At 50.5% G+C, this 22,288-nt stretch overlaps 1 protein-coding gene across 1 annotated transcript in view; it reads right to left on the minus strand.

Moving 5' to 3' along the window:
* Nucleotides 1-14,634: 14,634 nt before the first annotated feature.
* Nucleotides 14,635-22,288, minus strand: part of EBF4 (early B-cell factor 4) — a 69,408-nt gene continuing 61,754 nt past the window's right edge. The window contains exons 13-16 of the mRNA XM_011943425.1: nucleotides 22,176-22,285; nucleotides 18,903-19,100; nucleotides 15,741-15,816; nucleotides 14,635-15,460 (exon numbers count right to left, since the gene is read on the minus strand). Of these exons, the coding sequence (XP_011798815.1) occupies nucleotides 15,746-15,816; nucleotides 18,903-19,100; nucleotides 22,176-22,285 (379 nt within the window). The 3' untranslated portion in view covers nucleotides 14,635-15,460; nucleotides 15,741-15,745. The remainder of the gene's footprint in view (nucleotides 15,461-15,740; nucleotides 15,817-18,902; nucleotides 19,101-22,175; nucleotides 22,286-22,288) is intronic.

Consider the following 22,288-nt stretch of genomic DNA (forward strand, 5'->3'; position numbering starts at 1 on the left):
AGCTGGGCATGGTGACTCATGCCTGTAATCCCAGCACTTTGGGAGGCCAAGGCAGGCGGATCACGATGTCAAGAGATCTAGACAATCCTGGCCAACACGGTGAAACCCCGTCTTTACTGAAAATACAAAAATTAGCTGGGCATGGTGGTGTGTGCCTGTAGTCCCACCTACTTGGGAGGCTGAGGCAGGAGAATCGCTTGAACGTGGGAGGCGGAGGTTGCAGTGAGCTGAGATTGCGCTATTGCACTCCAGCCTGGGCGAGAGAGCGAGACTCCGTCTCAAAACAAAAACAAAAAAACAAAACAGAACAACCCCTCCCCCCCAGAAAAAGAAAACAATGTTTCAGTGGCTAAAGGCCCTTATTACATGAGTGATAACTGGGAAATTTTCAGCCACTATTTCTTTGAGTATTTTTCTTCTTTTCTTTTTTTCTTTTCTTGTCTTTCTTTTTCTTTTCTTTTTTTTGAGATAGGGTCTCACTCTATTGCCCAGGCTGGAGTACAGCAGTACAGTCTCAGCTCACTGCAACCTCTGCCTCCCACATTCAAGCCATCCTCCCACCTTAGCCTCCTGAGTAGCTGGGACTAAGGTGTATGCCATCATGTGTGGCTAATTTTTGTATTTTTTGTAGAGGCAAGGTTTCACCATGTTGCCCAGGCTGGTCTTGAACTCCTGAGCTCACACAATCCTCCTGTCTCAGTCTCCCAAAGTGTTAGGATTACAGACATGAGCCACCGCACCCAGCCCTGCTCTCCTTCTGGAACTCCAGTGACACTAATGTTAGCTCTTTTGTTATACCTCCACAGTCTCTGAGGTTCTCTTTATCCATTTTTTTTTTTTTTTTTTTTTTTTTTTTTTAGTCTGTCCTCTCTCTTTACAGATTTGGCCATTTCTGTTATTCTGTCATTGAGTTTATGGATTTTTTCCTTTGTACCTTCCATTTTGCTGTTGAGCCCATCCACTGAATTTAAAAATTTTAGTGATTCTGTTTTTTCAGTTCCAGTGTTTCCACTTGGCTCTTGTTATCGTCTACTTCTTCAGAAACTTTCTATTTCTTTGCTAAGGCAATTTTTTTCATTTGTTTTAAGCATATTCTTAGTTGTTTGTTGAAGTATCTTGATCATGACTGCTTTAATATCTTCATCAGTTAATCCAAGCATCTTGGTGTTACATCCAATAGATGACCTTTCTTTATTTGGTTTGAGATCTTCCTGGTTCCTGGCATGATAAGTGATTTTTGGTTGAAACTTGGACTTTTTTTTTTGAGATGGAGTTTCCTTCTTGTTGCCCAGGCTGGAGTGCAATGGTGCGATCTTGGCTCACCACAGACTCCACCTCCCAGGTTCAAGTAATTCTCCTGCCTCAGCCTCCGAAGCAGGTGGGATTACAGGCATGCATCACCATGTCCGGCTATTTTTGTGTTTTTAGTAGAGACGGGGTTTCTCCATGTAGGTCAGGCTGGTCTCGAACTCCCAACCTCAGGTGATCCTCCTGCCTCAGGCTCCCAAAGTGCTGGGATTACAGGTGTGATTCACTGTGCCTGGCCTGAAACTTGGACCTTGTTGTATTGTGTTATCAGACTCCGGATCTTATTTAAACTTTATGTTTTAGCAGGGTGTGGTGGTGCATGCCTGTAGTCCCAGCTACTTGGGAGGCTGAGAGGGGAGGATTGCTTGAGCCCAGGAGTTCAAGGTTGCAGTGAATTGTGATCATGCCACTGCACTCCAGCTTGGGTGACAGAGCAAGATTGTCTTTAAAAATAAAATGGAAAAATATGAATAAATAAATATAAAGTTTATGTTTTAGCTGGCTTTTATCTGACACCAATCTGTCTGGCAGGGCAAGGCAGGGTGGTGAGGGGTAGGGTCGGGTCTTCCCTGCCAGGTGGAGGTAAAAAATGACTTCTATTGACACCTGTAGGGGGCAGATGCTCCATTTTACTGATGGGCAAAGGTGGCAAGTCTGACTCCAGCTGTGATCTTCACTGACACCACAGCTGGGGGGCGAAGAGGCAGGGTAAGTGGTCTAATAAATTGCTCTGGGCCATGGCACAAATTCTGACTCTCCACAAGGCTTCCTATGACACATCTCAGCAGGAAGTGGGAGAGGCACCTCTTTACTGGAGAGTACAGGCTGGAAATCCAGGTTCTTCACGTGGTTCCCAGCATGGTGGTGGTACTAGTGAGACTGTGGAGCATGGAGGAGGCCGCTTTGCTGGCTGACACAGATGGACGGCTCAACCCTCTGCCGGGTCTTCACTGGCACTGCTCTGGTAGTGGTTGTTGTGTAGCAGGACGAGCCACAGACAAAACTCCTCAGACACCGGATTAAAGAAGGAAGAGGTTTTTTATTCGGCCGAGAGCGTCGGCAGACTCGCATCTTAAGAGCCGAGCTCCTCAAGAAAGAAATACTTGGCCTTTTTAAAGGCTTATAACTTTAAGGGGTCCACGTGAAAGGGTCGTGATAAATCGAGCAAGCGTGGGAAACGTGACTGGGGGCTGCATGCATCAGCTAACAGAACAGAAAGTTTTACAATGCTTTTTTCATACAGTGTCTGGAATTGACAGCTAACACAAGTAGTTTAGGCCAGGGGTTGATGTTATTATTATGACTTTGTTTAACTCCTAGGACTGGGTGGTGGTGCCAAGGTTGTCTGGCTGTTTATCTTACTTTTGTTTCTCTCTCTCTTGTCTCCTGTCTTTGAACTAGGCAAGGTCGGGGGAGGAGGGCGGCAGGAGTAGCAGTGGTCTCCTCCCTTAGCTGGAGAACCTCATTGCAGCCTTGGGAGGGTGGAATTTAGGCTCTCCACTGGGCCTTTGCTGTGCGGATGTAGGTGGGGCCGCAGTTGATTCTGCGAGGCTTGGCTGAAATAGAGTGGTTTCTGTGTCTTGGTTTCAGCTTTACTAGGTTGCTGTTCACTTGGTCCGTTGGCTAGAGGAGCAGATTTTTATTGGGGCTTTTTTTTCTTTTTTGGCATACCTTGGCATTGCTGGGTTGCCAGCTTCTTAAGTTCCAAATCTAGAATATGTGGAACAGAAAGAAAACCCAGGGGACTCTCTGCCATGTCTTTCCTGCGGTGCAGAGGCCTCTAGATAATCTGCCTCTTTTTCTCCACTATTCAGAATCCTGTTTCTCCCCCCAGAATCTGCTTATGCTTATTTCATATATAATGTCCAGGGTTTGATTTTTTATTTTTATTTATTTATTTACTTAAGGGACAAGGTCTCACTGTTGCTCAGGCTGGAGTGTGGTGGTGCTACTATAATCTCAAACTCTTGGCCTCGAGCAATCCTCTCACCTCAGTTCCCTGAGTAGCTGGGACTACAGGTGTGCACTACCGCGCCTGGCTAATTTTTCTTTTGTAGCACAGGTGGTCTCACTATGTTGCACTGGCTGGTCTCGAACTCCTGGCTTCAAGTGATCCTCCTACTTGAGCCTCCCAAAGTGTTGGGATTACAGGTGTGAGCCGTTTAGGATTTTAAATTATACTTAGCAGAAGAAATGGCAAAACGACATCATCCCATTTCCTGGGAAGTCTCAACTTTTCTTGTTTTGTTTTTTGGGGCATGAGGTGCTTTTCACACGTTTTCTTTTCCCCTCATGCTCCCTCCACCTCCTGTCATCTTTCCTGTGGGGCGCCTCTTTCTGGGGCTCACCCTCCCAGAGGACGCTGCTGTCCTTCCTCTCTGGCCACTGCACCGAGTCCCTTGGACTTCCCTTTGCCCCTTTGTTCTAATTTCCGTGAGCTTCCCCTACTCAGTCAGTAGTGTCCCTATTGCCTAAGGGAAATTAAGGTGGCTGCCGGGCATTGCAGAAGGAGAAACAGAGCAGACTCATAGTTTTTGTTTTGTTTTGTTTTTGGAAACAGGTTCCTTTCTTTTGTTTGTTTGTTTGTTTGTTTTGAGACGGAGTCTTGCTCTGTCACCCAGGCTGGAGTGCAGTGGCTTGATCTTGACTCACTGCAACCTCCGCCTACTGGGTTCAAGCAGTTCTTCTGCGTCAGCCTCCCAAGTAGCTGGGATTACAGGCATGCCCCAGCACACCCGGCTAATAGTTTTATATTTTTAATGGAGATGGGATTTCACCATATTGGCGAGGCTAGTTTCGAACTCCTGACCTCAAGTGATCAGCCCACCTCGACCTCCCACAGTGCTGGGATTATAGGCGTGAGCCACCACTCTCTTAAGTATGAAAAGGGAAGGTGCTGGGATTACAGGCGTGAGCCACGACCTTCTTGAATATGAAAAGGGAAGACCACAGGGAAGCAGGAGCAGATGCCAAGGTGAGATCTTGGAAAGAGACTAGAGAAACAGCAAGACTGCCAGCCCTCACCCTACCTTGGGGACTGGCTCCGTGTCACTGATCTTGGAGGCAGAAGAGAAGGGAAATGGGGCTCAACCTGGGTAGGGTGTAGGTGGGAGGACAAGCAGAAGAGTGAGTCAGCTTTCAGAGACATCCAAGGCAATGACGGGAGTCCTGAGCCAGCAGAGCTGATGTGGACAGCAACCATGGCCCTCCCAAGGAGTCACTATGATTGAGTCAACTGCGTGCTTGCTGTGTGTGTCCACCTCTGCTGCACAGCTCTGTTGAGCATCACCTGATCTCCCTGGGTGGATTCCTGCCCTTTGTTTGTCAATGGTCCAGGACATTCTCTATAAGCCCCACTTGAAACAGAAGGGGAATCCTTGCCATCCAAGAAGTAGGGCTGGTATAAAGATGGGCGTTGCTCCTGGTCTTGGATTTACTAGGTAGAGGGGTAGAGTGGAGGCTTTTAGAGTTCCACCAGATCCTTACCAGCCACTGTGCTCACCCCCAGCTGTGGTGAGTGTTGGCTGCTGACAGCTCACAGCTTCCCCCTTCTCCTAAGTACTGCCCTTGGCCAAATGGGAGCTTCTTTGCCCAGGAGGTTTAAATCTCCACTACCCTCTGGCAGCCTGCAGCCAGTGGTTGACAGGTTCAGGGATATTAGAGGCATCTCCTTGTCACGGCAGGGTCCAACTGAGGTGCCCTTCATGCTTAGGCTCAGTGTGGGACTGTGCTGGTCTCCTGCAGAGACCGTATTCTTGCCCAGCTCTTTCCCCTGCCCTGTTCTGCTTTCTTCTCTCCTTTCTGTCCAAAGAGCCCTTCCATGTGCACCCAAATCCCCATTTCAGGCTCTGCGTCCAGCGAACCTCACCTAAAATAATGGGCTGATGGCATGTGCTGAACAAATTGTGGATCTGGCTGGACGCGGTGGCTCACATCTGTAATCTCGGCACTTTGGTAGGTAGAGGTAGGAGGATTGCTTGAGGGCAGGAGTTCAAAACTATCCTGGGCAACATAGCGAGACCCCTGTCTCTAAAAAAATAGAAAAATTAGCTGGGTGTGGTGGCACATGCCTATAGTCCCAGCTACTCAGGAAGCTGAGGTAGGATTGCTTGAGCTCAGGAGGTAGAGGCTGCAGTGAGCTGAGACAGTGCCACTGTACTCCAACCTGGGCGACAGAACAAGACCCTGTCTCCAAAAAACAAACAAACAAACAAACAAACAAACAAACAAACTGTGGCTCTAACAGCAATGTAGCCCCATCTCACCGGGCTGTGTTAAGGGAAGAAGAGGTCTTGCTGGAGCTCTTTCTCTTCTCCTGGCAACTCCTGCTTTATGCTCACACCCACACAGGCGCACACTCCTCCCCGCACCCCCTCCCCACCATGCCTTCTCCTGCACAGCCGCTTCCCAGAGGAAGTGGGTTGAGGAATTCTGTCAACCTTGACACTTGATGATAGCCTTTTTCACTTCCAGTTGAGACCAAAAGAGAGGCTGCCCCCGCCTCACTCAACAAGGGACAGAGAGGTGCCTGGAAGTCTCTTGGTACCTGTTCCTGGCCCCGCCTGACTCTGTAGGGCTCTGTGCTGTGGAATCTGTGGGGGCACCACAGACAGACCTGCCAGGTTTGGGCCTGCTCAACCACTCAACCACATTCCACCGGCAGCCACAGTTTGTCTTGGCAAGGTCAACCTCCAGGCCCAGCTCCAGGAAGGCCCTGGGGAGCAGCCCAGACAAACCAGCTTTCACCACAGAAGCCAGCGCTGGCTGGGCTTGAGGCAGTGCCAGCCTGAGAGTGGCTGGAGCCTCCCCCACCCACCTAAAGGTGAACTCAGTTCTGGGTGAGCGGGTGGGTGCGTGGAGGGGGCAGGCTCCTAGATGGGTGGAACCCCCAGAGAGGCAGCAAGGGCAGGAGCCAAGTCAGAGGGTTTTTCTTCCCTACATGAATCAGCCCTTCAGGAACTGGACTTATGGAATGACTGCCCGGAGCCCCGGCATCCTAGCCTGAGCCTCCTCCTCACACCCTGCCAGCTGAGGGTGCATCGGGGCAGCTCTCGCTCCCAGGCTGGCAGGAGAGGGGCAGGAGAGGCTGTGGAGAATGAAGATGCTGGGATGCTGAGCCCCAGGGAACAGCAAATCTGCTACTGGATGGCCAGCTTTCCTTCCTCTGTAAACACTTGGCGCCTTCTCTCTCAAGGAATAAAATACTCAAGGATTGTATACAAACAAAACAGTCTTGTTTCTGTTCCCGCCCTGCTAGGCAGCCTCTCCTGCATCTTTAGAGTCATGAATTCTCTTCCATTCTGTCTTCAGTGGGAGTCTCTGAGACCCTCCTACCCATTCTGCTTGGCAGTCTCTGCAGCTCCAAACCCAGGACCTCCTACCCTCTCTGTGCCCCGCTGCCAAGGTGAGGCAAGGAGGGGAGCTTTGAGCACCTTCGCCTTTGGAAGTGAGTGGTCGGGGCTCCTGAACAGAGGACTCACGAGGACTCTTCCGGATTTCCGACAGAGGGGACCCAGAACTAAGGAGCCCAGCCGGGTTTGAATCTTAATGGTTGGAATAGAATGGTAAAAGATGGGTTAGAATCAAAGTAGAATGACTTAGTGAGAGATTAATTTGTGTTTGTTCTTGTGTTTTTCCCTTCACTGCTCCCAGAAGGTAGCTGAAGCCAGCATGGCAGTGTGAGATACTGAGGTGGTCTGCAGAAAGCCTCACTTCTCCAGGAGAAGCAGGGAAGGGCGAGGCCCAGTAAGTGCCTTCTTAGAGAGCAGTGCAGAGAGAGGAAGAGAGAGAAAGAGCAAATGGGCTCTGTGTTAATAATTGGTATACCTTGTATAAAGAATAAGGCCAGGCATGGTGGCTCATGCCTGTAATCCCAGCACTTTCGGAGGCCAAGGAGAGCAGATCACTTGAAGTCAGGAGTTCCAGATCAGCTTGGTCAACACAGTGAAATCTCATCTGTACTAAAAATACAAAAATTAGCCAGGCATGGTGGTGCGCGTCTGTAATCCCAGCTACTCAGGAGACTGAGGCAGGAGAATCACTCGAACAACAACAAAAAAAAATAATAATAATATATGGCCATTTACAATTAAACATATAATTAGCTAATGCAGTGGCTTAAAATTAGACATGTAATTAATGTAACTCAGCACATTAATGAAATAATGGAGAAAGTAATTTGATTACTTAATATATGTAGAAAAATATTTCATAAAATGTGGCATCTATTTACAATTTTCAAACATTTTTAGAAAATTAGGAATAGAAGGATATCTATAAACCAAACATGATGCTTAATGGTGAAATATTATAAGTTTGCCCTCCAGAATCAGGAGCAAAACAAAGATGTCCACTCTCACTACTTCTATTCAACATTTTATTAGAGGTTGCAGCCAGTGCATTTCAGCAAGAAAAATAAGTAAAAATAAAAAAAAAAAGGATTGCAAGTGAAGAAATGAAACTGTCCTTTTTTGTAGATGCCATAACTATGTAGCTAAGAAAATCCAAGATAATCTAAGGATAAGTGGCTAAGCAAGATTGCTGGATACAAGGTAATTATACAAAAATCCATTGTGTTTCTGTATATTCACAACAAATAAATAAAATTAAGAAAATGATACTATTTATAATACCACAAAATAATCAAATAGAAATAAATGAAATATGTGTAAAACTTTCATACAGAAGTCTATAAAACATTATTAAGGGAAGTTTTAAAAGATCTAAATAAATGGAAGGATATACAATATTCATAGATTGAAATGCACAATATTTTAAAGACATCAATTCTCCATTAATTAGCTTGTAAATTTAATGTAAACCCAATGAAAATCCAGCAGGCTTTTTTTTTTTTTGGAGATGGAATCTCGCTCTGTTGCCCAGGCTATGGTGCAGTGGTGCGATCTCCGCTCACTGCAACCTCTGCTTCCAGGGTTCAAGAAATTATCCTGCCTCAGTCTCCTGAGTAGCTGGGACTACAGGTGCATGCCACCAAGCCCGGCTAATTTTTTACATTTTAGTAGAGATGGGGTTTCACTGTGTTGCTCAGGCTAGTCTTGAACTGCTGAGCTCAGGCAATCTGCCCACCAGTTTAAAAAATAGATATTAATAAACTGATTATAAAATTTGCATTGAAATGAAAAGGACCACACGTAGCTGGCATAATTATGAAGAACTAAGTTGAACAGGCCGGGTATGGTGGCTCAAGCCTGTAATACCAGCACTTTGGGGGGGCTAAGGCAGGAGGGTCACTTCAGGCCAGAAGTTCAAGACCAGCCTGGGTAACATAGTGAGGCCCTATATCTATAAAAAATTAAAACTAAAAATAAAAAATTTTGAAAGGAAGAATTAAGTTGGATGACTTGCCATATTATATATCAAAACATACTATACATCTAAAGTTATTAAGATAATGTGGCATTGGTGTGAGGTAGATAAAATGATGAATGGATCAGAATAGAAAATCCAGGACAGACACACACATATATGAACATCTGATTTCTAACAAAGACTTCAGTTCAATGAAGTGGGGGAAAATATACTCCTTTCAGTAAATAGTGCTGGGTCAATTGGCTAACCATATGAAAAAAATTAAATTTGATCTCTGGCTTACACTGTACATAAAAATAAATTTTAGTTGGATTGTGGACCTAAATATAAAAGCCAAAAACAAGAAAAATTCTAAAATATCTTCTTGACTTTGGTGTAAGTGAAGATTTTAAAATTTATTTTAATTTAATTTAATTAATCAACTAATTTTTTTGAGATGGGGTCTCATTCTGTTGCCCAGGCTGTGGTGTGATCTCAGCTTACTGCAACCTCTGCCTCCTGGGTTCAAGTGATTCTCTTGCCTCAGCCTCCTGAGTAGCTGGGACTACAGGCATACGCCACCATGCCCAACTAATTTTTGTATTTTTAGTAGAGACGGGGTAGATGGGGTTTCATTATGTTGACCAGGCTGGTCTTGAAGAACTCCTGACCTCAAGTGATCCGCCCACCTTGGCCTCCCAGAGTGCTAGGATTACAAGTATGAGCCACCGCACCCACTGAAGATTCGTTTAAAAGCATACAAAAGGGGAGGGGAAGCGTGAAGCAAAATAATAAATAAATTAAAAGCATACAAGAAACACTAACCATAAAGAAAAGACTGATAACTTAGACTACATTCAATTAAGAAATTCTGGTTATCAGAAATCTAATGACTGGGCGTGTGGCTCACAACTGTAATCCCAGCACTTTGGGAAGCTGAGGCAGGTGGATTATTTGAGCCCAGGAGTTTGAGACCAACCTGGGCAACATGGAGAAACTTGTCTCTACAAAACACACACACACAAATTAGCCAAGTGTGGTGGTATGTGCCTGTGGTCCCAGCTACTCTGGGAGCTGAAGCAGGAGGATCACTTGAGCCAGGAGGCGGAGCTTGCAGTGAGCTGAGATCCGGCCACTGCACTCCAGCCTGGACGACACAGCAAGACTCCGTCTCCAAAAAAAAAAAAAAAATCTCATAATGAAGGCAGGCGTGGTGGCTTATGCCTGTAATACCAGCACTGTGGGAGTCTGAGGCAGAAGTATCACTTGAGCCCAGGAGGTTGAGACTAGTCTGGGCAATATAGTGAGACCTCCATCTCTTACCCCCCAAAAATTAGCCAGGTGTGGTACCTGTAGTCCCCACTACTCAAGTGGCTGAGGCAGGACAGTTGCTTGAGCCCAGCAGTTCGAGGCTACAGTGAGCTATGATTGTGTCACTGCACTCCAGCCTGAGTGACAGAGCGAAACCCTGACACACACACACACACACACACACACACACCTCATAATGAGAGAGAAGAGAAGGGGAGCATGGGAGGGGTGATAAGAGGATCCTAGGTCCATATTTGTGGTCGATGCCTCGTACCCATCAGGACTCTCATGTTGAAGGTCTTCTTGTGAACAGCCAACTTCTAGGCTGGTGGCTCCAAGGAGGTGGCCCATTCCCTTCCATCATCCAGTGGGTGTTGTTACTACCACTGAGGTGGTAGCAGAGGAGGGAGCTGTGGACAGGGTGGGGAAGGCAGCTGCCCCAGGATAAGCAGTTAAGAGCTTCGGGGAATCACTAACTGTGAAGACCTAGTCTCTCCTCGGGTAGAAAGACACTGTGAACTGTGAACTTTTTCCTATTTGGAAAAGTTCTAGAGAAGTGAAAAGAGACTTTGGGGACCATTTGAACCATTTCAAATATGTCCAGTGCTTGCTTTAATCCAAAGTTGGTCATGTGGGTAGGGAAATAGACCTTGGATATCACTCCGGCAAAAAGCTTCTAGTCTGTCTTCAAGGGCATAAAGATTTATTGCTTTAGGTTTCACAGTTCCATCCATGATCCACCTGGAACTGATTTTTGTGTATGGTGTGAGGTAGAGGTCAAATGCAACTTTTGCATATGACTATCCAATTAACCCAACACCATTTTCTTTTTTGAGAGATGGGGGGGGTCTCACTTGTTGCCCAGGCTGGCCTCAAACCCCTGGGCTCAAGCAATCCTACTGTCTCAGCCTCAGCCTCCCAAGTAGCTGCCTGGGCTCTGACATCTTTTTTTTTTTTTTTATTTTTGAGATGGAATCTCGCTCTGTCACCCAGGCTGGAGTGCAGTGGCATGATCTCGGCTCACTGCAAGCTCCGCCTCCCAGGTTCACACCATTCTCCCACCTCAGTCTCCCAAGTAGCTGGGACTACAGGCGCCCGCCACCATGCCCGGCTAATTTTTTTGTATTTTTTTTAGTAGAGACAGGGGTTTCACTGTGTTAGCCAGGATGGTCTCGATCTCCTGACCTCATGATCCCCACCCGCCTCGGCCTCCCAAAGTGTTGGGATTACAGGCGTGAGCCACCATGCCCGGCCTAACATCATATTTTTTTAAAAGACCATCCTTTCCATACTGCACAGCAATTTCCATTTCTCTAGGGGATTTTTCTTTTTGGAAGAAGTTAAAAGTCTCTGCCAATATGGGCGGGGGCAGGGAGAATGATATTTTGCAGAATAGTCAGCAGAGGGCTGGTGAAAGCTGCTGCCTGGCTTCTCTTGAGCCAGTGAGACCTGTCTATAGCAGGTCCTGTCTGAGCCAAAATGTAGCCCCAGAAGCTCTCTGGTCCGCAGGGTCAGATGCAAAATGCAGCAGCCTGGTTCTGCTGGAAAATATTTGCAAGAGGAAAGCAGAGGACTTAGTGGAGACGCACTCTCTCCGAAGGGTGAGCAGTCAAGGGTCTGATGCCCATTCTACTTCCACCCCCATTAGAAGCCTGGGGGTGGGCTGATACTGAGAAGGACTCCTTTGTCATCTGGCATCTTGGTACTTCAACTAGAAATAGCCTGGGCAGTTTCTGTCACCTGGTCCCAGGTAGAGGTGGGACCTGCAGATAAAGGAAAAATCCATGCCCACTCCAAACTTACTTTAAGTAGAAAAAACCATCTTCCCTTTGATGACTGTCAGAGACCACCTCCAGGTGTGTGCCCCACCCACATCCCCTCATCTTTACCTCCTCTGTGTACACCTGTCTGATTCCAACTGTCAGCTCCTGCTTCTCTTTGTCTGAGTGTTTTCCCTAGCTACTGGACTGTTTTACCACCTGTGGGGAAGACTGGAGAAGTGCCAGAAAGCTAGTGCTGCCCTCCCACTCCATCCAGAAGCCCTAACCACTGACTGATGAGAATTGGTGTATAACTACCCCAACTGCCTTGCTCCTCAGGTGCAAAATTCCTGAGGTATGCATTTTATAGCCTCCCAGAGTTCCCAGCTGGGATTAAGCTTCAGAAAACCTCACAGTAGCAGCGTGCTCAGTAGCACTCTGTATTGGGCTTCCTTCTCTCTGCTGCCTCCCTTCCCTGCTCCCCTGACTGGTGCCTTCTGGGATTGCGGCCCAAATAAACCATCTGGACCCACCTCCTGCCCCAAGATCTGCTGCTGGGGGAACTGAAACAAAGACAACTTCCATTCCAGGTGAATGATCCCACCCTGACCAATATTCACATAGGAATTGGAGCTAAGGTTAGGATTTTCATCACTGGCCTGGGATATCCAGGCTCTGTAGGGATGAATGCCAACAAGTGAATCACTTCTACTTGTGTGCAAGGTCTCAGGACTGAGCTAAACTAAGACCTGGTCATTTGATAGCATTTATTGGGTAGTGGGTCTCCATTACAGATTTATGTAAGCTCAAGGCCAAGTTTCTGCCACTCGGCTTAATGTCATCTTCAGACTGAGGATTGCTGGTGCTATTGAGAAAGGAACCTCATTGACTACAGAATGTAGGAAGTCCAGAAAGGTGTTCCATTCGCAAGGCCCAGAAGATGCCCCAGTCGCTTTGTAGAAGGTGTCACAGACCCAGACACAGGCCCAGGTTTGCTGGCGGGCCCGTCTTGTACTGACTTATGGTCAGCAGTTTGACTTGCTGATTTATAGACTACAAGAAGGCCTGGTGTGATATTGACTTGGCTAATAGTTTTCATCTCAAGTAACAACTGTGATCGGTAGCTTTGTTCAAAATGATTCTGTGATCATGGTGGTTTTGTGGCATAGCAGAAGCTGTTGGTGTCCTGTCCACATCACCTCGGATTACTGTCCCAGAATTTGCCAACAATATTCTACAACAAAACCTAACTGGTGATTTTTCCTCCGTGTAGGTGGGAGGGGCTGGCCAGAAACACTAAAGGGTTAATTTCCTGGAAGCACCCCTCAGCTCACAGATGGAAAAAAAAAATGTTATATTAGTTTGCTTGGGCTACCATAACAAAATACCATGGACTGGGTGTCTTAAACCACAGAATTTTGTTTTCTTACAGTCCTAGAGGCTGGAAGTCACAGGCCAAGGTGCCAGTTGATTTGGTTCCCGGTGAGGGCTCTCTTCCTGGTTTGCAGACGGATGCCTTCTCTGTGTCCTTACATGATAGAAAGAGAGCACTCTGGTGTCTCTTACTCTTCTTATAAGAGCACCAATTCTATTGGATCAAGACTCTACTCTGATGACCTCGTCCAGTCTTAATCACCTCCTTAAAGACTCCATCCTCAATACAGTCACGTTGGAGGTTAATGCTTCAACATATGGATTTTAGGGAGGCACAATCCAGGCCACTGCAAACATGGTAATTGATTAGCTATGTCTGCTGTGGATGAAGGAAAAGGACAGTGTGGACTCAAACGGTGGCTTGAGCAGCATTGTGGGATTGTTAGGGATAGACATCATGTCTCATATATATCCACCATGGCACCTGACCCATCCTGGGAACCAGAGTGTGACCACTATCCAGTTACCACCTGTGTCCAGTGCAGATTAGAACTTTGCAGGACCTCAGCTGGGAGGGCCCTGGGCAATAGGAACTGCTCAGAGCCAAATAAAGCAGGGCATGGGTTTTGGTGCTCTGAGCTGGAGGCCACGCAAGCACTGAGAATGGGGCAGGATGACCAGAAAGCAGCATGACCTCTTGCCCTGTGTCCAGGAGAGATGAATCCCAGGTGCTGGCCAAGAACACCAGAGAAAGAAGTGGAGGACTCTGAAAGACAAGACCAGCCCATCTGCCCTGGCAAGTGTGCCTGTCCAGAAGGTTGCATTTGCAGGTCATGGACGCATGGGTTGAGAGGGCCAGGGTGTCCAAAGGCCAGAGGCCAGGAGAATGGCCAGGAAGAGAAAGAGGAAAGCCTGAGGCCTGGGGCTAGACACGGGGCTCACTGGATCATAGGTCAAAAAAGTGGCTTTCAGGGTCAGACAGCCAGCCAATCATCCAGGGGACATATCTCAGGGGACAACTGGGACCCATCCTAGAGGGGTGGGTGGTGGAGTGAATGGGCATAGGAATCTTGCCTCCTTACCCTCCTTCCACCCAAACTCTGAGACAGGTGAGCCATAAGGTGCCTAGGCCTGGGGGCGGTAGGGTGGGATGGGGTTGGGGTGTGGCTCAGATAAACAGCCCTGGAAACCACAAGCTGCCCCACCCAGCCCAGGCATGGCCCTGCAGCCTCTGTGTTGGATTGGATCTAATTTCTGAGCCTCTGTACATTTGGGTCAAATTTGGTTTGGTCTGGCCTGGTTCTCAGCAATGTCTGGACAACCACCACTTTGGTCCTGACCAGAGAGCTGGGCGACTGAGTCCTCAGTGGCCCTATTATGCTCCCAGGCAGAGCTCAGGCCTGCTAGCCTGCTCCCCCTCCCCCAACAGTCCCCAAGAACAGACGTGGGGCAGGGAATACTTGCGTAGTCAAACTCTGGGGCTGTTTCAAAAGCCCAAGGCGCAAGAGGGCTCCCGGGGGCAGGGTTTGGAGCTGCCCCTAGAGCTGCTGAATGGCTGCTGAGAAAAGCAAACTCACACCAAGGAGGCAGGTGAGAGGCCGGGCGGGCACCACCTGCATCTGGTTTATTGTTCTGTTTTCTCCAAACTTAGCAGAGCAGAATGTGAGGCCACCTGGGGGGCAGCTGGGCCCACTGCATGGAGCCAGCCAGAGTCATTGTGAGTGTGTGGGCCAGAGTCCATGAGACATCCAAATACAGGAGGCCTGGCACCCCGTCTTCTGCCTCCTCCATGCCCAAAGCCCCCACAGGGAGGCATGATGCGGCAAGCATGAGAGTGCAGGTCTCAAAGGAAGTGGGGGCAGCTGCAGGGCGAAGCAGCTGTTGGAAGCTCCATGGGAGCCTGGGCAGGCCTCCCCAGGCTGTGGGGCGCCGCCCTTTCGCTGCACAGAAGTTGGGATGTTGGGCCACTTGAGATGGGTCAGATGCAAACAGGACCTTTCCAGGTCACTTCTCCCTGAGCTGTCCTTTTTCCCACAGTCCCCATCCCATGCTCCCCTCACCCGACATCCCTTGTCTGCACAAGATCCATCTCTTTCAGAGGAACCAAGACCCAGACAGCGAGGCCCCGAATCCCAGCACCTCCCTGGGATGCTCTCCTGCCAAGAGCATCTGCACAGTGCTGGGGCTTCTGACCACCCCAAGACAGGGAGGCGAGAGAAGCCTGTGGGGCTACTAGCGGGAGGCTTGAGCATGGGGTGAAGGCCCCTCCCCATTCCGCTTACGGGCTGAGGTCTGCCCATGGCCCCGGCCCTGCATCTGTCTGTGCCACCATCCAGGGTGTGGCTGTGAATCCCAGAGGCACCTCCAGTCCGGGCTCCATGGGAACAACAGCTGCAGACCTGGTGGGGCGAGAGAGGGAGAGAAGGTCGGGGAGGAAGGCTGGCTGCTAGGGAACACGAAGCCACTTCTCTCTACCCGGTCAGCTTGGGTTACTGGGGTGGGCTATGTACCTCAGAAAGCTGTCTGGATGGGCCCTGGGGAGAAAGACCTGGACCCCAGCTCCCCAGCCCTGTGGGGCTGCTAGCAGGGAGGCTTGAGCATGGGATGAAGGTGTTTAGAGAGCAAGCCCATCTCAGGGCCAGGTGGGGCGCGGGAGGCCAGACCCAGACAGAGACCTACCGTAATTAGGAGTATGCCAGGCCCTGAAGCCCCCGGGCTGGAGAGTGGAACTTGTCAGAATCCTCAAAAGACTGGTCTGCAAGAGTCAAGGAGAAAGGAGCCATTAAGCCATGTGCCACCCGGGGAGCCACCTGCCTGTCACTCTCTGGGCTGAAGACAGCAGGCAGCAGTGATATAGCACTTTCTGAAGGCAGTCAGCCATCCCTAGCTCTGGCCCGGGGCAGCACTGCAGATCAGGGATGAGGGGTGCCTCTCAGATGCTCAGGGGATGCAGCCCACGCCCTTGTTCCCTACCTCCCTCAAGACAGAGACAACCCCAGGCTCCTTCTCCCAGGGTGGCCTCCTTCAGAGGGCCCATCTGCTTCCTCAAGCACATGGACATGTACCAGGGCAGAAAAGGAAAGAGGCCAGCCTCCAGGAGTACTGACTGACATACCCACAGCAGCATCCTGTCTGCCTCCCCAACCTATGAAATTCATCACTCCACCACTCCCCACACCTGCCTGACTCCCTCCCCATGCTTCTCCTTGCTGGCAGGAGAAATCGGTGACCCTCTGTTCTCTCCACGCCTCACATTCTAAGCTCCAGACACACCTAAGAAAAAATATCCAAAACTTGGAAATAAGGCAAAAAAAGTGACTGTGTATCCTTTTGAAGTCAACCTAGAACATTATCAAATAAGCCCACCTTAAGAGTCATCTTTTTCTGGGGCATGTGACGTCTTTTGACTTCACATTACTGGTTAGGGCCCAGGCTTTGCTCATTGGATGGATGTTCACTTGGAGGAGGCTGAGAAATGGCAGATGATTTCTCATTGGTAGAAAAGACAATCCCCAGAGGAAGGTTACAAGTTTATTGCTCTGTAGAAGCAGTTTGCAGCCAGCAATCTTATTTCAGCCCTCCTTGTTTTACTGGCTTCAGTCTCTACTTTAAGCTGCTTTGTCATCCTGTTATGTCCCTCATTAATGAGTTAAATAAATCATTGGCATATATTTGTATGTTATGTTTTTATGTATTTATGTATTTATTTATTTTTGAGACAGAGTCTTGCTCTGTTGTCCAGGCTAGCCAGACTGGAGTGCAATGGCGCAATCTCGGCTCACTGCAGCCTTGACCTCCTGGGCTCAAGTGATCCTCCCACCTCATCCTCCCAACTGGCTGGGACTACAGTCATGTGCCACCACACCCAGCTCATTTTTGTATTTTTTTTTAGAGATGAGGTTTCACCATGTTGCCCAGGCTGGTCTTGAACTCCTGACCTCAAGTGATCTGCCTACCTCGGCCTCCCAAAGTGCTAGGATTACAGGTGTGAGCCACTGTACTCAGCCATGTTAAGTTATTAATGTTTTGAACGTGGGCTCCAAATCTCTGCCTTCCCACCCCCACACCTTTGGCCCAAGGTCTTCTCTATCTAGGGCATTCCTCCCCAACTAAGGACCTCTGCCTCCTTCTTCAAACCCTGCTTGGGCAAGTCCTTCCCTGAAGATAGGCTACCCTCTACCCTCTGGATGGGTCACCTAGCAGCTCCCTTGCCCGCCCGCCCTCCCTGGCACGAAAGTCTGTTATTATTTGAGTCACCATCACAGGCCTGCCTGAGCTGTGCAGAGGGGGGTCCCTGGTGGGAAGGGGCCCCATTCTGTGTGCAGGGCAGGCATTAGCACAGTTCTCAGAAGTTTCTGGGCTGCACCTAGGTGCTCTGACTGCCCCCAGAACAGTTGATTCTGTGGGATGCCGCGGACAGGTATCATCCTCAGTTGTTCTCCCAGGCCCTGAGCTTTCCCACCCTCTTTCCAGTGTCCCCGGACTCTCATACAGGGACCCTGGAGCACAGAGGCTCCATAGAGCATTGTCCACAGCCCCCTCCCCTGCCTCAGCCTGGTGGCTGCCCCACCTGCCCCTGCCTTGGATTTGGAGATGGCTCTGGGGCCCAAGCCACTGGCCTTGCTCTTGTGACAAGCATCCCAGCCTCATCAGCCCCCACATCAGGCTGAGGAAACGATGAGGCTGTCTCTTCCTGCATCTCAAGGTCATTCCCCAGAAACTAATCTCAAGATGCTCTTGGAAAAATACAGTTTTGTGCTCAAATAAATTTGCATCTCCTGTTTCCTAGAAGGTTCACAATGTCCCCTGGCACATGAAAGGCTCTGACAAATTCTTCAATAGCCACTTACGTAATTTCAACACTGATTCTTTCCTAAGCTCTGTTGCTCTGACCCATTATTGCCTTGGGGAATACTCAATAGGATGTGCTCTAACCCAACCTCTTCCAGATCAGTGCCCCACAAGCTGCACTGCAGCCTTCTGTGTGGGTGTGAACGGTGCCCTTCTGACTCATATATTCATTCAATAATTCGACTATTTATTAAGCACCTGCTGTGTGCCAGATTGAGTCCTAGGGGATCCCGTGGAAGCATCCCTTAGCCAGATAAGAAAACACCTGTAAGCCTATCAGGGAAGACACTGGCCCCAGCCCCCACTATCCCCACACACAAGGACCTGTTCCGCCCCACCCACATCCTGTTGCCTCCTCCTTTTCCACAGCCTGTCCCTTCCTCTGTCCTCCCAGTGAGTTTCCAATCACCACTTGGATAGGAAAGGTTCTGCTGGTTCAAAGGTTCTGCTGCACGTGAGTAAAGTGAGGGAACAGCCATTTCAGGAATGGGATGTGGGAAGATGACCTGGTCTCAAGTCCTAATCTGTACAATGTGGTGAGGGAAGCTGGGCTAAGCCTCGTCTAAGGTCAGTCCCCTTCCAACGTCAGCGACCCAGTCCCTCACGGTGGTGTGTGCTACCCTCTGGTGGACACAGGGAGGCACAGGTGCAGGCGTGCAGCCCACCAGCTCCGAGGGTCTCTGCTCTGGGCTCAGCTGGATGGGGATGGGGTGTTGGGGTAGTTTCTAGACCTCATCAATTGTGACTTGAGTCTCTTTCCCTTGGCCAAGTGGTCAATTGAGAGCATCCAGAGTGGCGACCATCCCAGGCTGGGAGGCCAGGGGAGTGGGGGCCAGAGGCCAGCAGAGCTACCTGCTCTCTGTCCTCCAAGAAGAGCTGGTCAGCCAGCATGAGGCACTGGTGAGATGCGGATGCAGTGGGCCCCTCTAGCCCAGCTGCTCCACAAGGGCCCCTCCTTCCTGCCACAGTGAGGCAGGGTGGATCACTCACCTGGAAGCCCTTCTCCGTGGGCTCTGGGGCAAGCCTGGGGTGGGGAGCTCGGGGGGCGCAGCACGGGGGCGAAGGCGCTCCTCTGTTTGACAGCGGAGATCATGTTGACAGGCGAGAAGGAGAAGACGCTGGTGGTGGGGGCAGCGGCCGGGAGGGACATGGAGGAGGCAGCCGCCAGCGGGGGGCTAGAGGGCATGACTCCGGGGCGGGGCGGGGAGGGGCAGGCGCAGCAGGGAAGGCGGTGGGAGACACAACAGGGAGACAGCACCAGAGTGAGCAGCTTGGCTGGGGCCCCACATGGGCTGCTGACCCAGGTACCAGGCTCAGACCTCACTGGGAGCTGTGAGGGTCCTGGGCCAGCCCTGCCTTCTCAAGGGTTCTGAAGACCTTTTCTCAGGGCTGGGGATGACAGGGCTAGACCAGGTTAAGACAAAAGCAAAACCAGAACATTCAATAAAACCAAACAGTGGGAGGTAACCCCCCAAAATGAGATGAGCAACAGCTGGACCACTTCAGGATTTCTGCTGAAAACCCCTGGGATTCTGAGATGCTAGGAAACATTTATGAGCCTTGGGGTGACAAGGCTAGAGTCATAGTTCAGGAGTCACAGAAGAGTTGGACCAAGTAGTCAGGGATGAAGTTTGGGGGAACACACAGGCTCCTGTTATAAGCCTCTCTGTCCAACATCACAAACAGCACTCCAACTTCCTCCTCAAATATGCTCTCCTGGCCAATGTCCCCTATGTTCCTCTGTCCCTCTCCCACCTCCCCCTGCACCCTGGGGCACTTTGTTTCCTTACAGCTTAATGCAGGTCCTTGTCATCTCCAGCCTGGGCCCTGGGGGGGTCTCCTGAATCTCCCAATTCCAGCTGGTCAATTTAAAGCAAAGTGCAGGGATCTACATCCTCAGATCTTCCCGTTCTCAAACTCCCCAGCCACCCAGGCTGTGGCTTGCCCTCCTGGGAATGGCAAGGGAGCCCCCTGCACACAGGCTTTGCCTGCCCCCTCTTCCTGCAGCCTCCTTTCCTGGGGGCTCAGGCCCAGGGCATCGCTGGATCCCACCTTTCTACATTCTCATCTGAACCCAATTCCCTGCCTCTCTCCTGTAAAGACTGTTAAGGCTGTGATTTGAGTATTGTCCAGGCAGCAGGCAGTGGGGTTGGTGGGGCTTCCTGGAAGAAAGCAATAGCCTGAGAAGGCTGCCTTTGGCATCAGAGGACCCTCCTACTTCCCTTGATACAATAATGCCTTCAACAGCTGCCCCTCTTCCAAATGTCCTCAGCCTCATCTCCTTTAAGACAACAGTTACTGCCAGCTGGAGAGGCCCCCAGAGCCTGATGAAAGGCTTGAGACCAATGCCAGAAAATGTACTATAGCTGTCAATGCCCAGGGCTCACAGCCACATTTTGCACCTTGGGTAGGTAGTGTGGGGGAGTTGCGAGTCATTCCAGGGTTGCTGGTGGCTGAAGCAGAAGGACAAAGAGAGACCCAAACAAACAGCCCCCGAGTCTCTGGCTGGGACAGTTCTGATGTCATTCCAGGAATGTTCTGGGAAACTCAATGAGAATGACATCCCTTGGAGTTGGGCCACAAAGCACCTTGAACGTAGGGGGTGGAAGGGTAAGCCTTCGTCAAGACAGTATCATGAAATGGGACCAACCCTCCCTCAAGTCCACTGTGTCTCCAGCTGATGCTGGGTTTAAGCAGCTCTAGAATTCTTGATCTTCTTGCTGAATCGGAAGACCCCAGGTGGGCTGGCTTCTTCACACTGCGGCAGTGTGTTCCTCTACTGTTGACCACAGTGTATGTGCGGGAAGGAACTCATGTTCCAGGCCCCACTAGTGTTGGTCCAAGGGGAAAGCTTCAAAACCAAGGGGGCGCCCACAGAGAGGTTGTGAGGGTACTGCCCCAGAACTGAAGGGAAGGAGGAGCAGTCAAGCCTGGCCTGAGCAAAGAGCCAGGAGAGGCAGGGGCCTTGGGAGGGGCGCCAGAGGGCCATGGCCTATGTGGACTCTGGCTTTTGGGGCCTTGGGTCCCAGAAGTTGAGCCCAAGCCAGAGAGGGCCAAGATCAAGCCTTCAGCCAGAAACAGCAGCAGGCAGGACACATGCCCTGCAAGGAAAGCCAGGCTGGTGGACAGACAGTGCAGTCTCGGCAATGGCAAATATGGGACATAGAGAGGGGAGGGTACCACTGGCAAAGCCAAGACCAGTTCCTTCTGGGACAGCCTTCACCACTTCTCCAGCTCTGCAGGGTCGTCTGGGACTTCAGGGACTACCTCTCTTATGATTGATAGGGAGGCTTCTTGCATGTGACAGGAGTGGGGGGATCCCCCAAGCCCTGGGCTTTGCATACAGTGGCTGCTTTATAAATGTCTGCTGAATAGCTAAGCTAAAAAGACCTGTGAACTTGCTGATCTGGAACTTGATGTTGGAAGAGTCTTGAGGGCAGTGTAAAATGACAAGGCATCAAAGCCGTTCGGAATGTCACTCACTCATGACACGCAGACATTACCTGTCCACCCAGCTCTGAGCTCCCCACTCTAAGAAGCCAGATGGGACGTGGTCAGCGCCCACAGTCAGGGCTGGGACTCCAAAATTAAACACTGGTGCTTTAGGCACAGTGGCACATTCAGATCCGAGATCAACCTTTAGCAGGGGGTGGAATTGACCCTATTTGACTGCGAGGAAACAAGTTCAAATAACTTGCTGAATGCCCGGCAGCTCCTGATTTGGACACTGAAACTCAAATTCTGTCTGATCACACAGAATTCGCTCGCTCTGCGGTACGACATCGCAGGGACCACATCCTCCCCACGACCACCTGGCCTCTGGAGTCCTCGGGGCTGGGGGCGGCTAGAAGCTGGCTTCCCTCGAGCCCTGAGTTTCCTTAGGCTTCCGGCAGGCGGCGCCAGCCTCCTCCCCAAGTCCCAGCGTGAGATGGGAAGGGGGCGGTGTCCCAGGTTTTAGATGGGCGCCCGCCTCCCATTAAAGCCCACTTCAGGGGGACTGGAGGCCTAGAAGCGATGTGCGTAACGGATCGGCAAAGAAGGCTAAAGAACTCTGGCCCCAGGACCCCGGGATGTGCAGCCTAGGGGTGGGGTTGAGGTCCCGCGATAGGGGAGGTCCTAGGCGGGGACGGTGGGCCTGACCCCGAGGGCTGAGCCAGGGTCGACTCTCACAGCGCCCGCGCCTCAATCCCTGGGCGGGGGCGGGGCTGAGCCCCGTTCCGCTCCCCGGTCCCAGCCCTTCCCTTGCCGGCGGGGGACACTCACTGGCGAAGGGCGAGGTGGCGGTGGAGCCATTGAGGAAGCTGGGGGACCCAGGCACGCCGAGGCCGGCCACTCCCGGCGCTCCGTAGCCGCCCAGGCCAGCTCCGAGGCCGCTG

This window comes from Colobus angolensis, unplaced genomic scaffold (genome assembly GCF_000951035.1).
Source record: "Colobus angolensis palliatus isolate OR3802 unplaced genomic scaffold, Cang.pa_1.0 Scaffold219, whole genome shotgun sequence".
NCBI classification, from domain to species: Eukaryota; Metazoa; Chordata; class Mammalia; order Primates; family Cercopithecidae; genus Colobus; species Colobus angolensis.